Below are 13,633 nucleotides of genomic sequence, written 5' to 3'. Positions count from 1 at the left end.
CACTCAGTGTCTCCAAACAGTGACTGGAAGTGCGCTGCAGCCCGCACAGCCACGCAGGCAGCAGGGGGACTGGAGAGACCGCGTGGGTTAGTGTTCTGCGCCAGACTTCCGATAGAGCCATCCCACGCCCAACCACCCCGGCACACGGGCCCCGCGAGGACATTCTCCGAACCCGCCACAGAGCCCAGCGTGGCTGCGACCACTCATGATGACCCGCCCCAGGATCCCAGGGAGGCCAGCAGATCCGAGCCCGGGAAGCCAGGCGGGCAGCGTCTCCTGCAGAGCACACTGCGGTGTCTGGGCCTCTTTCCAATCAGGAGACAGGGTGACGGCTCCGAGCACAGGGAGAGGAACGCCTCGAAAATGACCCGTCAGGAAAGACCCAGAAAGCACTAGACAGCGGCAGCTCAGCCCTTGAAACTCAGCCCCCGCCTTTCAGCCACATGCAGGAGGTTTACAGACAGCACCTCCCGAGTCAAGCTGCTGTCCTGTCACAGCCCTGGATGACGCAGAGGGAAGCCACGTATGCACCCCAGTCTGATGGAAACCACCACACTGTGCGAACTCAGGACAAAGGTCCTCATTAGTCCCAGTCGGTCAACAACCTGGTGGGTTCAGAGACCGTCACTATGTGTTTCAGGTGGAAAAATACCCATAATCCAGAGACAACTGAAGACATTTACAGAATCACTGTAACGTGCCACCCTTCAAAATGTTCAAACTTACACGAGACTTTAGATGCACCTTGTATCGAGATAAGTAACATCGTAAGGCTCAGAACAGCTTCCTGTCCCAATCTCGCCTCTGAAGATTGAACAATTTAAATGTCTCTGATTATCATGGGGGATAAATTTCCTTCTGAAGGCATGTTTAAAATACTATTTTGTTTAACCCAGTAAACATCACTTTTAACAGCAATTATTAAATAAAATGCAAAAAAACTTCTCTAACAATAAATTACAGGAGCCCAAGAGAAAAGGCTATCTAAGACTATCTATGCCTATTACCTTTGTTTACAATAGATCTGTCTAGAATTTGGTTTGCCAATTTTAAAGTCAACTGTCCTAAAATGCAACAGTACATTTCTCTGTTAATGCCTGCTGGTGTCTGAGAAGAGCTCTTATCATGGAAAGAAAAAAATGCTTCACAGGCAGTGGGCAGGACGGGTGGTCCAGGAAACGGGAGCTAAGACTTTGTCTTTACCAGCATCAGAGCCAGGATGGCGTGAGGTCTGGCCGCGCCCCGGGCCGTGAGGCGACGTCCGGGCCATGCGGGGTCTGTGAGGGGACGAGCGCCTAGCACAGCCCCCCTGCATACTCGTCCTCCTCGTCCTCAGCGGCGGGGGCTGTGTGGCCTTTGGGCGTGGCCTGCGGGGGGGCCGCCGCCTTCTTCTTGACTCCCCCTCCTGGGACCAGCAGGCTCAGGCCCAGCTTCGCGTACTGTCAACGACAAAGCACTGCTCAGACTGGACACTCAGGCCTGACCCGCGACGCCTCCCCGGAGTCACCTGTGAGACGAGCCTGCTCTCCGCCCGCTAAAACCCCGGATACCACTCAGACGGAAAGACCACCACAAAACCCAACGCTGCTCAGCCATCGGGGCTTGTGACCAGGGTGGGGCAGGGGCACGACGAGGAAAACCTCAATTCTACGGCACACTTAGGAATCAGATAACCAGACACGCGAGCTGAGGGACACTTCTGGTCCTTACGAAATAACCATCTGCTGAGTCAGTGTTGAAAACACAAACTTACAAAAGCTGATGCCAGAATTTACCTAGAAAAACACTGGTTCCTCTAAGTACATCATTTTATTTAAAAAAAAAAAACTACCGAGGTCTTACACTGATCTGATACCATCACAAGACTAAACCTGCCAGACCAAATCCAATGAGCAGGCGCTCATGAATCTACTGAACAGGGAAACTGGGAAGAAGAGAAGCCTGGATCACAGCTGGCGTCCCACTGTGGGGGGATGGGCCCCTCCCGACTCATCCACTTGTCACCACAGGCAGCAAGACGGGGACCAGCTGCCCCACGTTTACAGATGAGTAAACTGAGCTTCAGACCGTCAGCCACCACCCTGCACCACACAGCAGGTGCTCTCAGAAGTGGGATTCCGACAGGCCTGCCGACCCACAAAGGCCACACACCATGGGCCCGAGACCATGAGCCTGAGAGAAACTCACTAACCCAGCACCCTGGAGGGAGGCCAGCAGATGGAGGAGGAGCGGGCGTCGCCCACGGCAAACCCCCCGGCAGCCGGCCAGCCAGGCAACGCGCACCCGTCGTGAGCCTCCTCTCTGAGCAGCAGCTCCAGGCGAACAGCAGAGGGAGAAACCTTACGAGAGCACGGGAGAGGGAGGGAGGGCCGAGAGAAGGCACTCACATCGTTGTCCATGTACTTGAACAGAGGCGAGTTGCAGACCTCGGCCACCTGGTCCTGGTCCTGCTGGTCGTAGCCCTCGAGCAGCTGCTCCAGGGCGGTGCAGTCCTCACTGCCGTTGAAGCCAGGGATGCTGCGGGGAGCACACGGCACGTCTGCGCACCCACCCGCACTGGACGGCCAACAGCAGAGAACCCCGGGCCCCGGAGCCAGGGTGCTCGGCTTAAACATCGCCAAGGAGAAAACCCCTTATAGCCTGACCTTCCTGTAACATACAACCTGAAGACTTTTCTTTCTCTTATTATTTTTTTCTTAGATGGCAAATATCACAAAATCACTCAAGTCACTCAATTCCACGGAAGCCCCCAGGAGAAAAACACAGGAAAGAACACAACTCATAAAAATCCTGCTGCAGAAGCTGAAATGCTAGCCACGCACTCATATTGCTCTGAACTATATTAAAAACAAAAAAACCAGAAAACAAAAACCCCGTTCCACAGCCAGGACTGCCTATCTAGGCAGTGAGCTGGGGCGGAGAAGCAGCCGCGCGCTGGCAGGTCTTACCTGTAGCTCTCCCGGACGCAGCGCTCTGCGGCCACGTAGTCATTTCTGTGCAGATGCACTAAGACTTGGGCAATTGTTTTCTAAAACAAAAGAGGTGATTAGGCCAAGATCATATCCCTGCAGAAGTCAATTTCCTGACACCTGGAATTTGACTCGGTTTGCACCTGGAGAGACTCGTGAATTCTGCAGCCACCTCCATAGGACACTGCGGGGAGAACAGCCCAGAACACCACACCTCAAACTCCAATGCGCACACCCCACCTGGGGGTCTTGCTGGAGACGGCGGAGCTGGTGGCGGGGAAGCCTGAGAGTCCACTGCTCCTCACCGGCTCCCAGGTGGTCATGGTCCCGCCAGTCTGAGGGCCACACTTGGAGAAACAAAGCCCCAGAACACAGCCACTGCACAATTTACAGAAAATTTCCTCTAAATGCCTATATAGGTTTCATTTTGAAAAGGGAACAAGAAGCGGGGGGCATAACTCTGCAATTCTACTTTGGAATTCTTCGAGATATGAGAAAAAGATAAATGAATGGAAACTTCATGTAACAGAAATAGACACTATTTATAAGCCAACAAAAGGATTGAGACCACAGACACAACTGATAAGATCTTATCTGCAAAAGAGCTCTTCACAAAGTATTTTTCGATCTTTTTTATATCTATTTTTTCAGACGACTTTTATTGATCTTTTGTCATCTCCGTTTTCAGATTAAGCCCATCCGGTATTTTATTTCAGACACTGCTTTTTCAGTTCTAAAATTCTCATTTAGTTCATTTATAGTTTCTATTAAAAAAATAAAAGTCAGTCCTTTTGTCCATTATTTCGCCCATGTTCACCTCTGCCACATGGTGCAGCTGTGACAGCTGCTTCCTGGTCCTGACCTGGTGACTCCAACATCCGGGTCCCCTCTGTGGTCCTTCCTCCTGACAACGGTCACACTTTCCTGACTCGTTCTATGTTGAGTCACCTGGGACTGTCCCCTGGACACTGCAGGGACCCCCCACGATCTCGGGCTCAGGCTGCACGTTCTGTCTGCTTTCTGGGCAGTGGCTCTAGTCTTAGTTCAGCCACCTGCTCCGCTGCTCTGAGTGTGCCCTGCACACGCAGCTGGAGCACCCCCCCCCCACAGCCACACACACACGCGCGCGCGCACGTGCACGTACTGGGGGGGGCGGGGAGGGCCCACTTCCAGCCCTCCTCTCTGGGCTCTTCTCCTGGCTCTCTGCGCCCATCTTCCCAGCTCCTCCGGCTGGGGCAGACAGTGTTTCATCCGGCTGCACCACCGTCCCAGCTGCAACTCCACGACCAGGGCTCAGCCGCAGAGGAGCTGAGGGAGAAGGAGCAGGAGACGTGGGGCCTCTCCTCTGAGCCCCCCTGGTTAGAAAGATGGGGCGGGGGGCCCTCAGGGAGGAAAGCCGCCCTGTGCTCCCTGCCCTCCAGCCCTCTTGGCTGCTCACTTTTCAGGGTCCGAGGGGCACAGCCTTCTGTTTTGCCCAGTAGGGTTAGCTGTGTTCAGGAGAGAGGTGATAGTGGGCTTACTCCATCTTGGCCAAAAATAGAGGCCCATAAGGTATTATTTTAAAAATAAACAAACATTCAGGGAACCCGGTCTTAGGTACACAGTTACACCAATATGAAAAATGATCTAAGGAAAAGCCAAATATAAGCACTTTCAAAGCATACCTTATAACAAGTTGGATAATTCTCAATTTCCTTATAAATATTTTTTTCTTTCTGAATAGAGAGTGCCGCCTCATCAAACCTAAAGACAAAAGAAGAAATGCAGAACAAGGCGGGTCTAAGTGATCCACAGCAGAGGTCCTATAATGTACTTGATGTTACAGGTTTTAGAGAAGTAAAGACCACATCAGGCACTGTAACAACTGCTCCATAACCCGTCTTTCCGTAAGCTCTGCTCACTCGGCTTGCCTTCTAAATGTCAGGCTTGCCCTTCTAGACACCAAGCAGACAGAGCGAAAGAACTCAAGGACAGGCCGCTTCATATGCGGAGTTTTAGGTCTGGTAAGGACCATCCATTAATGAGCACCCATCAAGTCCAACAAACCGCTTCGTGAGCATCTGTGAGACGTGCCGGAGCCCAGCCCTGACTCAGTCACCACGGATCCCTTTCCCTCACTGAAAGGCCGTGCAGACGCCCCAAGAGCACTGGCTCCCCGGAACCAGGACCCCCACCGGGCCCTCACACGCCCACCGCGGCCTTCATGACCCCGACAGCTCCTGGGGCCAGAACGCGCAGCAGGGGAGAGTAGACAGGGAGAGGTGAGAAAAGGTCCTTTTCATCACTTTGACCCTCAACAGTCTTCTTCCATCTACTCTCACATATTTTCCTTTGCAGAATTTTATTAATAAGGGAGATTGTTTACTAAGCTTAAGTTGAAGTAAAACACAAAAGGAAAATCCATAGGATTCTAGATTTCTGGGGTCCAGCTATTTGTGCCATAGGTCCTAAGTGTGAAGGAGAAAAAATCAGTACCCTGTCTAATGATGCTACCTGGCTGTCAAGAACCTGTCAATTTTCCTGGGTGAGCACTTAGGGCATCTTATCACTTAGCTCATATGGATACTTGTCCTTGAGAGGCATCACCACCCACCCAGACAACAGAACAAGACAACTGCTCCCTCCCAAGTTGCTGAGTCAGGGCTTAGCCAACAAGAGCACAACGCACGATACATTTTGGGATGACACTTTAGAGAAGCGGCAGATCTTTCAATATTTAATCCAACGTGCTGCTGTCTTGTAGCCTGGTGTGCCCATGGTTACACCCAAAAGATTAACAAGCCTGTCCCTGTGGCCAGAAGGTCACAAGGACACAGGAGCACAGCTCTATGACACGTACCTGCGGCCTCGCACCAGCAGCCTGGAGGCCTTTCCTAGTAATTCAACTGCCTGTCGTAAGCGCTCTTCATTCTGCAGGAATCCAAGAGAAGGGAGTGTTGGCTGCTTTAATGTAGGAATCTTTTTCTTCCCCTAACAATTTCTGATAAAAAAGTAATGGCACTGGGGACTTCCCTGGTGGTCCAGTGGTAAAGAATCCACCTTACAATGCAGGGGACATGGGTTCGAACTCTGGTCAGGGAACTAAGATCCCACAAACTGTGGGGCAACTAAGCCCACACGCCACAACTACAGAGCCCACACGCCACAACGAGAGAGAGAAAGCCCATGTGCCATAACGAAGAGCCCGCGCTGCCACGAAAGATCCCGCACACCACAACTAAGACCTGATGCAGCCAAAAATAAATATATTAAATAATAAATAAATCTTAAAAAAAAAAAAAAAAGGTTAGGGTTAGGCACTGGATCGGGGGGTGGGGTGGGGGTGGGAATTCCTCCAAAGCTGCTAAGCCATCTCACTACTAACAGAAGAAAACAAGAGTTCAGCTGTGAGCACAGAAAAGTTTTCAAAGCAGCCACTGCATTTCTCTGTTTTCCTATATATCGTGAACATAAAATTCTATATACTCAAAGAAAAAAAAATTTTAACTTACTTCAAACACATTAGCTGTCTGCTGATATAACTGCACAGCCTTTTCTGGATCCACGTTTTCTATAAGCCTAAATTAGACAAGAAAATCTGACTTACATGAGAAATAGAAAACTTGTTTTTCAAAGGACTTTATTAAAACAAAAAGACTTCCACGCAGAGACCTGTGTCCACACACTCACTTTCCAGCCCGCTCCAAGGCCATGGCTGCTGTGTCCGGGGTGCCGTTCTCCAGGTACATCATGCTAGCTTTCTCAATCAGCTGAACAGCCTCCGGGAGTTTTTGCATCTCCTGTAGGCAAACGATACGGCATGGACCAGTAAGTGCAACAACTTAAATACAGAATTAACAATCTGAAATTCAAGAAAGCAAAGGACCCAAAACATAATACAATAATAAACATATTGAAAATGAAATGCGTTCACGTGGTCACTCTCTCCATCAAGCTTCATTTCGCTAAACCAAAAACGCATCAGTAGATTTCTGCAGAGTTCATCCCTTCACAGAGTTTCAGGGAAACTACACACACAGTAGAAACCAAAACACTTGCTCTTCACAGTTTTCTAAGCATTTACAATTCCTGGAATACTTATAAGCTCCTACTGCATATAAGGCCTGTGCCAAAGGCTGCAAACTGGCAGCCCAAGGGTTGTGTGTCATTTCCGAGGATGGCTTGCTTCAACCCTCCATATCTTAAAATCAGATACTTTCACAGGAGGTCTGTTCTGTGGCTTCGTATTTTAAACATGTCATAGGCTACGGCATCTGCAGGCTTGCGCCCCACATGGCACTGGCGAGTGGGGCTGTGCAGCAGCCAGCCTCCTCCTGGGGCGTGTTTCTCCCCACTTCCTGCACGCCCAGGCCGGCCTCCTCAATCTCAGCAAGCCCTGCGTTCACCTGCACTTGCAGCCCTCTTACTCTGAGCGCCATCAACAGAGTAACCCTACGTATCTTATTAGTAAACTCCAAGTCTCAGCATCATGTGCTCCTTATGTCTAATATCTCCAATTCAAAACTGAAGAAAAATCATGTCAAAGCTAGATGTAAAGATTTTAGGTATTATCTATTTAGGGTTGACATACTGTATCTCCGTGCTGACCTTGCACAGGTTGTTTTCAAGTCTGTCCTTCACTAAGTTAACAAATTCTTTAGGATACAAAACTTGCTGGTCTTGTTCTTATGGGAGCTTCAAACTATAACTCATTTTACCTATAGAGCAGCTGTGACACAACGGTACTGACCTTCAGCATCATGCCGGCTTGTTCATAAGCTCTGCAGAGAGAATATAAGTTCTCAGATGAGATCTTGATGAGATGGGGGAAGAGAAACTCTCTACCACAGACATGAGAAGCTTCATCAATTAAAAGTGGCTCAGACAACACATACTTACTTTAGGCTCTCATTACAACACAACATAATTTTTCTTCCTTTTATTTACGTGGGCAATAATGCCTTGGAAACAACAGACATCTGAGGTAAAGGGATTTCGCTTTGCAGATGCAAAGTTAAGTAAAGGTCAGAGAGGTTAAATGACTTTCTACTGTACTTGACAAACCTAAATCCAAGTTTTGAAACAAGTTAGTGTTTTTCTCCACAAAAGCAAAAGAAAGCTTCCTGCTTCTCTCCACAGGCACCATTAACTATTAAAAAAGAGGGAAAAAAAGAGATTCTAACTCGTTTTTTCATCGGTTATTGAACAAAACGGTCCTAAAAATATGATGGTGATTTAACTTAAACACTGAATTATCTTAGGAGTGACTTCATTTTTAAGGTTCAGGTAAAGACTGAAACAAATGGAAATGACTATTTTATTTAAATCAATACAAATTAATTCACTATTTCTGAATTTATAACTTAGGAAAAATTTACTGACCTAAGAAAAAGCAACATTTAAAACATAATAATCTACAAATACATGAACACACGGAGAATATTTACTTACTTGGCAGCATGAAAAAGACTGAATAGATGTAATAAAGTCAAAATTAAGGAAAAAAAAGCAAATCAATAGTTTCTAAAGATCTACTATTTAAAAAACAAGGTTAACTAAATCACTGTCCCAGTTTGTTTGAAATCAGGAAAAGAAGAAAAATTTATCGCCTGTAGCTGTCTCCTAAAAACTACGTAATTCACAAAAACATTGACAAAACACATCGATTTTTAAGCTACTTCCATGATGCATTAACTTGAAGTTTTACTAAAATGCAAGGTTATTATATCCATAATCTGCAAGTGAGGTAAAATAAACATTTTTTAGTTGATAAGATTATAAAATACCTCAGGAAAATTTGTTTTAAACTACTTAAAAATTTTACTTCAAATATCGGAGGAAGACTACATTTTAAAAATATTTATAGAGCAGTTAACATGTCTCTAATACCCGTGCCACTTCTTCGTTTTTCAGCACCTGTCTCTAGATCTCCCTCACTTCATCCCAAGTAAAACCATCATGAAGCAAATCCAGAAACAACAGAAATAAACGCTCAACCGCAGCTCTGCAAAGCAGTGTGGACCTTATGATCAAGTCTGTATAAGTGCACTTTCAGAGCTCAGACACGCAGTATGTTTCTAATTTAATAGCACTGTACTCTACACGCAGCAAACTTATAACAACCTCTAAAGGCTGAAAAGATACGCCCTGTTATTCTCGTGGGCGACAGCTTCTCTCAGGCAGGCGTCTTTGGCTTGTTCAAACTGTTTGGCATTTTTAAAAGCAACAGCTGAAAGAGAGAAAAATTATAGAGACTGTCTATTTCCATCATTTAAAGAAACCTCAAATAAATCCTTACCAAAATGTGCATGACATGTGAAGTATCAGAAAATTAACTTAACACTTATTTTAATCAAATACTTAGGAAATTTCATAAAACTATAAATACTACTTTTTTCTAAGCCATTTTCTTACAACTTTTTTGATTATCAATAACTTACAAGTATTTTCAAAAGGTTTTTTTTCTTAATTGTACACTATTGGCAATAAATCAGTGCTCCTTCCACTCAAGCCCAAGTCTTTCTAACACCACCATCTAAGCTTGGGAAACTAAGACGGCATTAGTCAAACCAACACACCCAAACTACAGGCACTGTCACTAAAACAGCACCTTACCTCACCAGTCTCACATTTAATAATAGCAACAGTGTTTTAGTTGTGGCTTATTCTATCTTTTAAATTATTCTGAAACTGAAGTCCAATAAACACACTCAATATTTTTATAATAAATCTTCCTTTTTGACACAATCTTTAAATATGATCTTACAGACTTTGGAAAACTTACAAAGTGTTGCTTACAAATAAATGAAAAGGATACTGCTTTAAGAAAACATTGTTTGTTAAAAACACACTCTTAGGGCTTCCCTGGTGGCGCAGTGGTTGAGAGTCTGCCTGCCGATGCGGGGGACACGGGTTCGTGCCCTGGTCCGGGAGGATCCCACATGCCGCGGAGCGGCTAGGCCCGTGAGCCATGGCCGCTGAGCCTCTGCGTCTGGAGCCTGTGCTCCGCAACGGGAGAGGCCACAACAGTGAGAGGCCCGCGTACCGCAAAAAAACAAAACAAAACAAACAAAAAAAACCACCCACACTCTTAAAATTACATTTAACAAAATGTAGAAAATAAACAAATGACAAACTATTTTCATCCCTGCATTTCTACATTTTTCTCTTTGAAAAATTTACCGATGAAATGTATCTTGCATAACCCCTTAACGAAAATAAACAAAAGATGTTTTCATGGGAAAATCTGACTTGAAATATTCATTTCTGAAAGCAGCTCATGGTCACAGATACATACATAACAACTCTGTGTTAAATTTCCCTCATGTAGGATACTTGCAAAATGTTGTGCCCTCCAGTTACAAAGGTGTTCTTGTACAAGGTGTCCATAAAATCCATGTAAAATTTGAACTTCTAATAATTTTCCTTCTAAATATGAGGTATAGTAATTTCCATAATGCAACAGAGAATTCACTCAGGACTTAAATAAAAGCGCTAAAGATTAATTTGTTGTCATTTCTTTTATTATCTAGAAAATACATCCTACATTATGCTTATTAGCTTCAATTTATCTGACTTCTTTCTATTAGTTTCAATTTACTGACTTCTTTCTTCTTGGTGACATACTAAAACTAAAGTTTGCCAAAAGCACATTTCCTAGGTGATTTCTATGCAAGGCTAACAAATGTGATCAGGGCTACTGCTGAAACACACAGTAAAATGTGTCCAGGGTATTTCAAAATCGTATTATGCTTTATATCCAAAATAATCACGGATATGCTGAAAACTATCATTCCATAACTTAAAATGCTAAATTTTTAACAAATTCCCTTTCTGTTGCAAATTTCAGGTTTTTAATCTCATATGCAGATAAGGCAATAAAACATGCATATGAGCTTAACTCTTCATGAACACATATCAGTGCATCTCCACAGGAGGGTCATCAAGAGCGAGAGCCAAACACGCTCGGTGCGCAGGATGCGGAAGATAAGCCTAAGGTTTTAAAAAGCCAACGAGAAAAATCTTTATTCAGTAATAGGTAGTAAAAAATATGACCAAACTCCCAGAAGTAGTATCAACTGAGTGAAGTTCAAGAACATATAAACGATGCTAAATGCCTGCAGGGGCACCCGCCGTGCCATCGGCACTCGTGGGAGAGGGAGAGGCGCCTGGGTCTACAGCTCAGAACTCAAGACATCTGAAAACAGGAAGTGGAAAAGCTCAGGGTTTAACAATGCAAATACTATGTAGGAAGCATTAAGAGTGAGAACTATGTCGACATGAAGTTACCAGCCTGCTTCAAGATTACACACTGCAGGGACAGGGCTACAGTCACACGTACCTGCTTTTCCATACTCAGAAGCGGCACTGTCGTAATCTGGCTTCCATTTTAAAAAACCAGTTTTCAGGCTAAAATGAAAGAGAGACACATTCAACAGAAGTTACCAACCACACTCCTAAGTCAGAACCCTGCTTATAAGGATCTCGTAGGCCGTTAAAAAGGGAGGGGGGGACCATCAGGTACACAGTCCCCATCTCGCCCACCTCCATCCAAACTTACTGACAATTACAAACAACCTCACCACTTTCCCTCCCACTGTCATAGACATGGTTTCCCCCTTTTGAAATGTCTGTATAGCATCCAAGGGGAGTGGAGGTTCTCAAGGCCTGATTCCCAGATGAGCAGCATCACGCAGAAGTGCGCTAGAAATGCACGAAGTGCTGAGCCCCAGCCCAGCCCTGCTGAACCGGGATCCCGGGAGTGGCAGCAGCAGCAATCCAGGGTGTAACAAGCCCTGAGACGCACTAAAGCTTGAGGTAGGTTGAAGCACAGCAATAAGCAGGTGGACTTGTGAGACTGCAACTCAGGAGAGGCCGGAGATAACCAGAGTCATCAGCACCTGTCACACCCGTGAAGACCCGCAGGGAGACTGGAGAGAGAGGCCAGAAAGACTACAGAATCAAACACTCAGAGAGACACAGGGAATCAGCAAAAAAGACTGCAGTTAGCCACCAGTGAACAGGAAGGACAACCAGAGACAGGATGACGGGAAAGCACGACAAACGGCTTTCCAGGATCCCAGGATCACACGGCATCTTAGACACCGCACCAAAGGACAATCAATTGAGTCCCTATCTAATTTGCCCTTTCTGAAACTCCTCTTTTTAAAATTTTATGATAATTTCACATTGTCAAACTTGGGTGTGCATAAGAACCGCTAAATAAACACCATTTTAAATTCTACATTTGAATTCAGTTAGTGAAAGCCTGCTTACATGTAACAGTGTTACCTTCCAAAGAATCAGGGGAGCACCTTACCGAGAGACAGGGAAACCCCAGAGCCTGCAAAAGTACACCCTTCATTTTGTTCCTTTTAATTTTTTGCCAATTAAATTTATTTAACATTTGTGTTTGCCTAATACTGTTATGATTCAAATTTGTAAACAATTCTCAAGCTTACCAAAAACATTATTGTTCGGAAAAATAAAATCCTTAAATTGCAACCTGTCTACTCTAATCCACCAATTGAGGAAGTACTGCAATAAAGCAAAATTCTAATCCACCACCTCTACCCCAAAGCCCTCATTATATTCTGTATTTTAACATATAAAACCCCACCAAAAACAAGATAAAATCTCTCAATTGTCTTATGTGCTACATACACATGGGAAAAGCCAAAGATTTTTAAATATAGTTGGGCCTGGAAGCCGCCCAACGCGCCGGGAAGCACCGGCATCCCAACTGCCGACGCGGAGAGCCGTGCCCGCGACAACGGCGGCGCCCCCACGGCCCGAGGCAAGACGACTTGCGACGTCCGACGGCAGCGCTTCCGGGGCGCGGCGGCCCCACCACGCTCTCCCGGCCCGGCCCCGCCCCAGCACCCCCCACCCGGTGCTGACTCAGACCGGCCTCGGAGGGGCCCGGTCCAGGCGCCTACCCAGGGCCGCGCTGGGACTCTCACTCACCATTTCTCTGCTTTGGCCAGGTGCTCCAGCCCCTCGTTTATCTTCTGAGCCGCCATCTCCGCGGCACGGCCCTGACGTGGAGGCCGAGAGCCCGCCGAGTGGGCGTGGGAACGCCGAGGAGGAGGCCGGTACTGCGCCGCAGCCGCGCTACCGGGGCCCGTAGGGCTCAAACCTAGTGCAGCGAAGCGGCCCAGGAGCCGCGCAGGCGCCGCGCAGACAGACGTTGCGCAGGCGCAGAGCGCCCGGGCTGGCCTCACGCGTGGCTCAGTGCGCAGGCGCGGTGGGTAGTAAGGGGGTTCGCGATTCCATTCGCCAGTGGAACGCAGTTTTGTTGAGCACGTTTTATGTATCAGGCGCTGTTCTAACCACTGGCAGGTCGGCAGGGAGTGCGACAGACCGAACCCTAGCTCCGATAATTCGATAACTGTTCACCTTCAACAGAACTCCCGCCTTTTGCCGTCCCGCTGCCCCTATTCACCCGTCCCTCTTTACCCAGCGTGGGTTCCGTGCTCCATCACTTTAGCTTCTCATCTGCGTCTATGCCTCTTTTCTCCTTGTTTGGGGAAACCGCAGCTCTCCACCGACTCCGGAACTGCTCAGAGCAGGTGAAGGGGGCTGGAGGAGAAAAAGCAGCTGCTGACATGACTTGTTACTCGAATTAATGCTCACAAACATCCAGGAGGCCTCTGTGCTGCAGAGCGACTGTACATTTTCCCGGT

At 46.9% G+C, this 13,633-nt stretch overlaps 1 protein-coding gene across 1 annotated transcript; it reads right to left on the bottom strand.

The window, feature by feature from the left end:
- Positions 1–1,295: 1,295 nt before the first annotated feature.
- Positions 1,296–12,970, bottom strand: NAPG (NSF attachment protein gamma). Its single transcript, XM_065890042.1, has 12 exons — positions 12,915–12,970; positions 11,290–11,357; positions 9,093–9,177; positions 8,400–8,417; positions 7,699–7,729; positions 6,639–6,748; positions 6,461–6,527; positions 5,809–5,879; positions 4,634–4,712; positions 2,949–3,028; positions 2,388–2,517; positions 1,296–1,439 (listed from the first exon to the last, which is right to left on the bottom strand). Exons 1-12 carry the CDS (start codon positions 12,968–12,970, stop codon positions 1,296–1,298), a joined length of 939 nt encoding a protein of 312 aa, XP_065746114.1.
- Positions 12,971–13,633: the final 663 nt, after the last annotated feature.

Source organism: Phocoena phocoena, chromosome 13 (assembly GCF_963924675.1).
Source record: "Phocoena phocoena chromosome 13, mPhoPho1.1, whole genome shotgun sequence".
Lineage (NCBI taxonomy): Eukaryota > Metazoa > Chordata > Mammalia > Artiodactyla > Phocoenidae > Phocoena > Phocoena phocoena.
This window is presented reverse-complemented; position numbering and strand designations above follow the sequence as displayed.

What these genes read in the sequence shown, in the direction of transcription:
- NAPG (XM_065890042.1), bottom strand. Translation starts at nt 12,970, where the DNA reads ATGGCGGCTCAGAAGATAAACGAGGGGCTGGAGCACCTGGCCAAAGCA. An exon ending in TTCTGAGTATGGAAAAGCAG is followed by an intron (nt 9,178 to 11,289) that starts GTACGTGTGACT and finishes TCTCTCTTTCAG; the next exon opens with CTGTTGCTTTTAAAAATGCC. An exon ending in GCCTTGGAGCGGGCTGGAAA is followed by an intron (nt 6,528 to 6,638) that starts GTGAGTGTGTGG and finishes TGTCTAATTTAG; the next exon opens with GCTTATAGAAAACGTGGATC.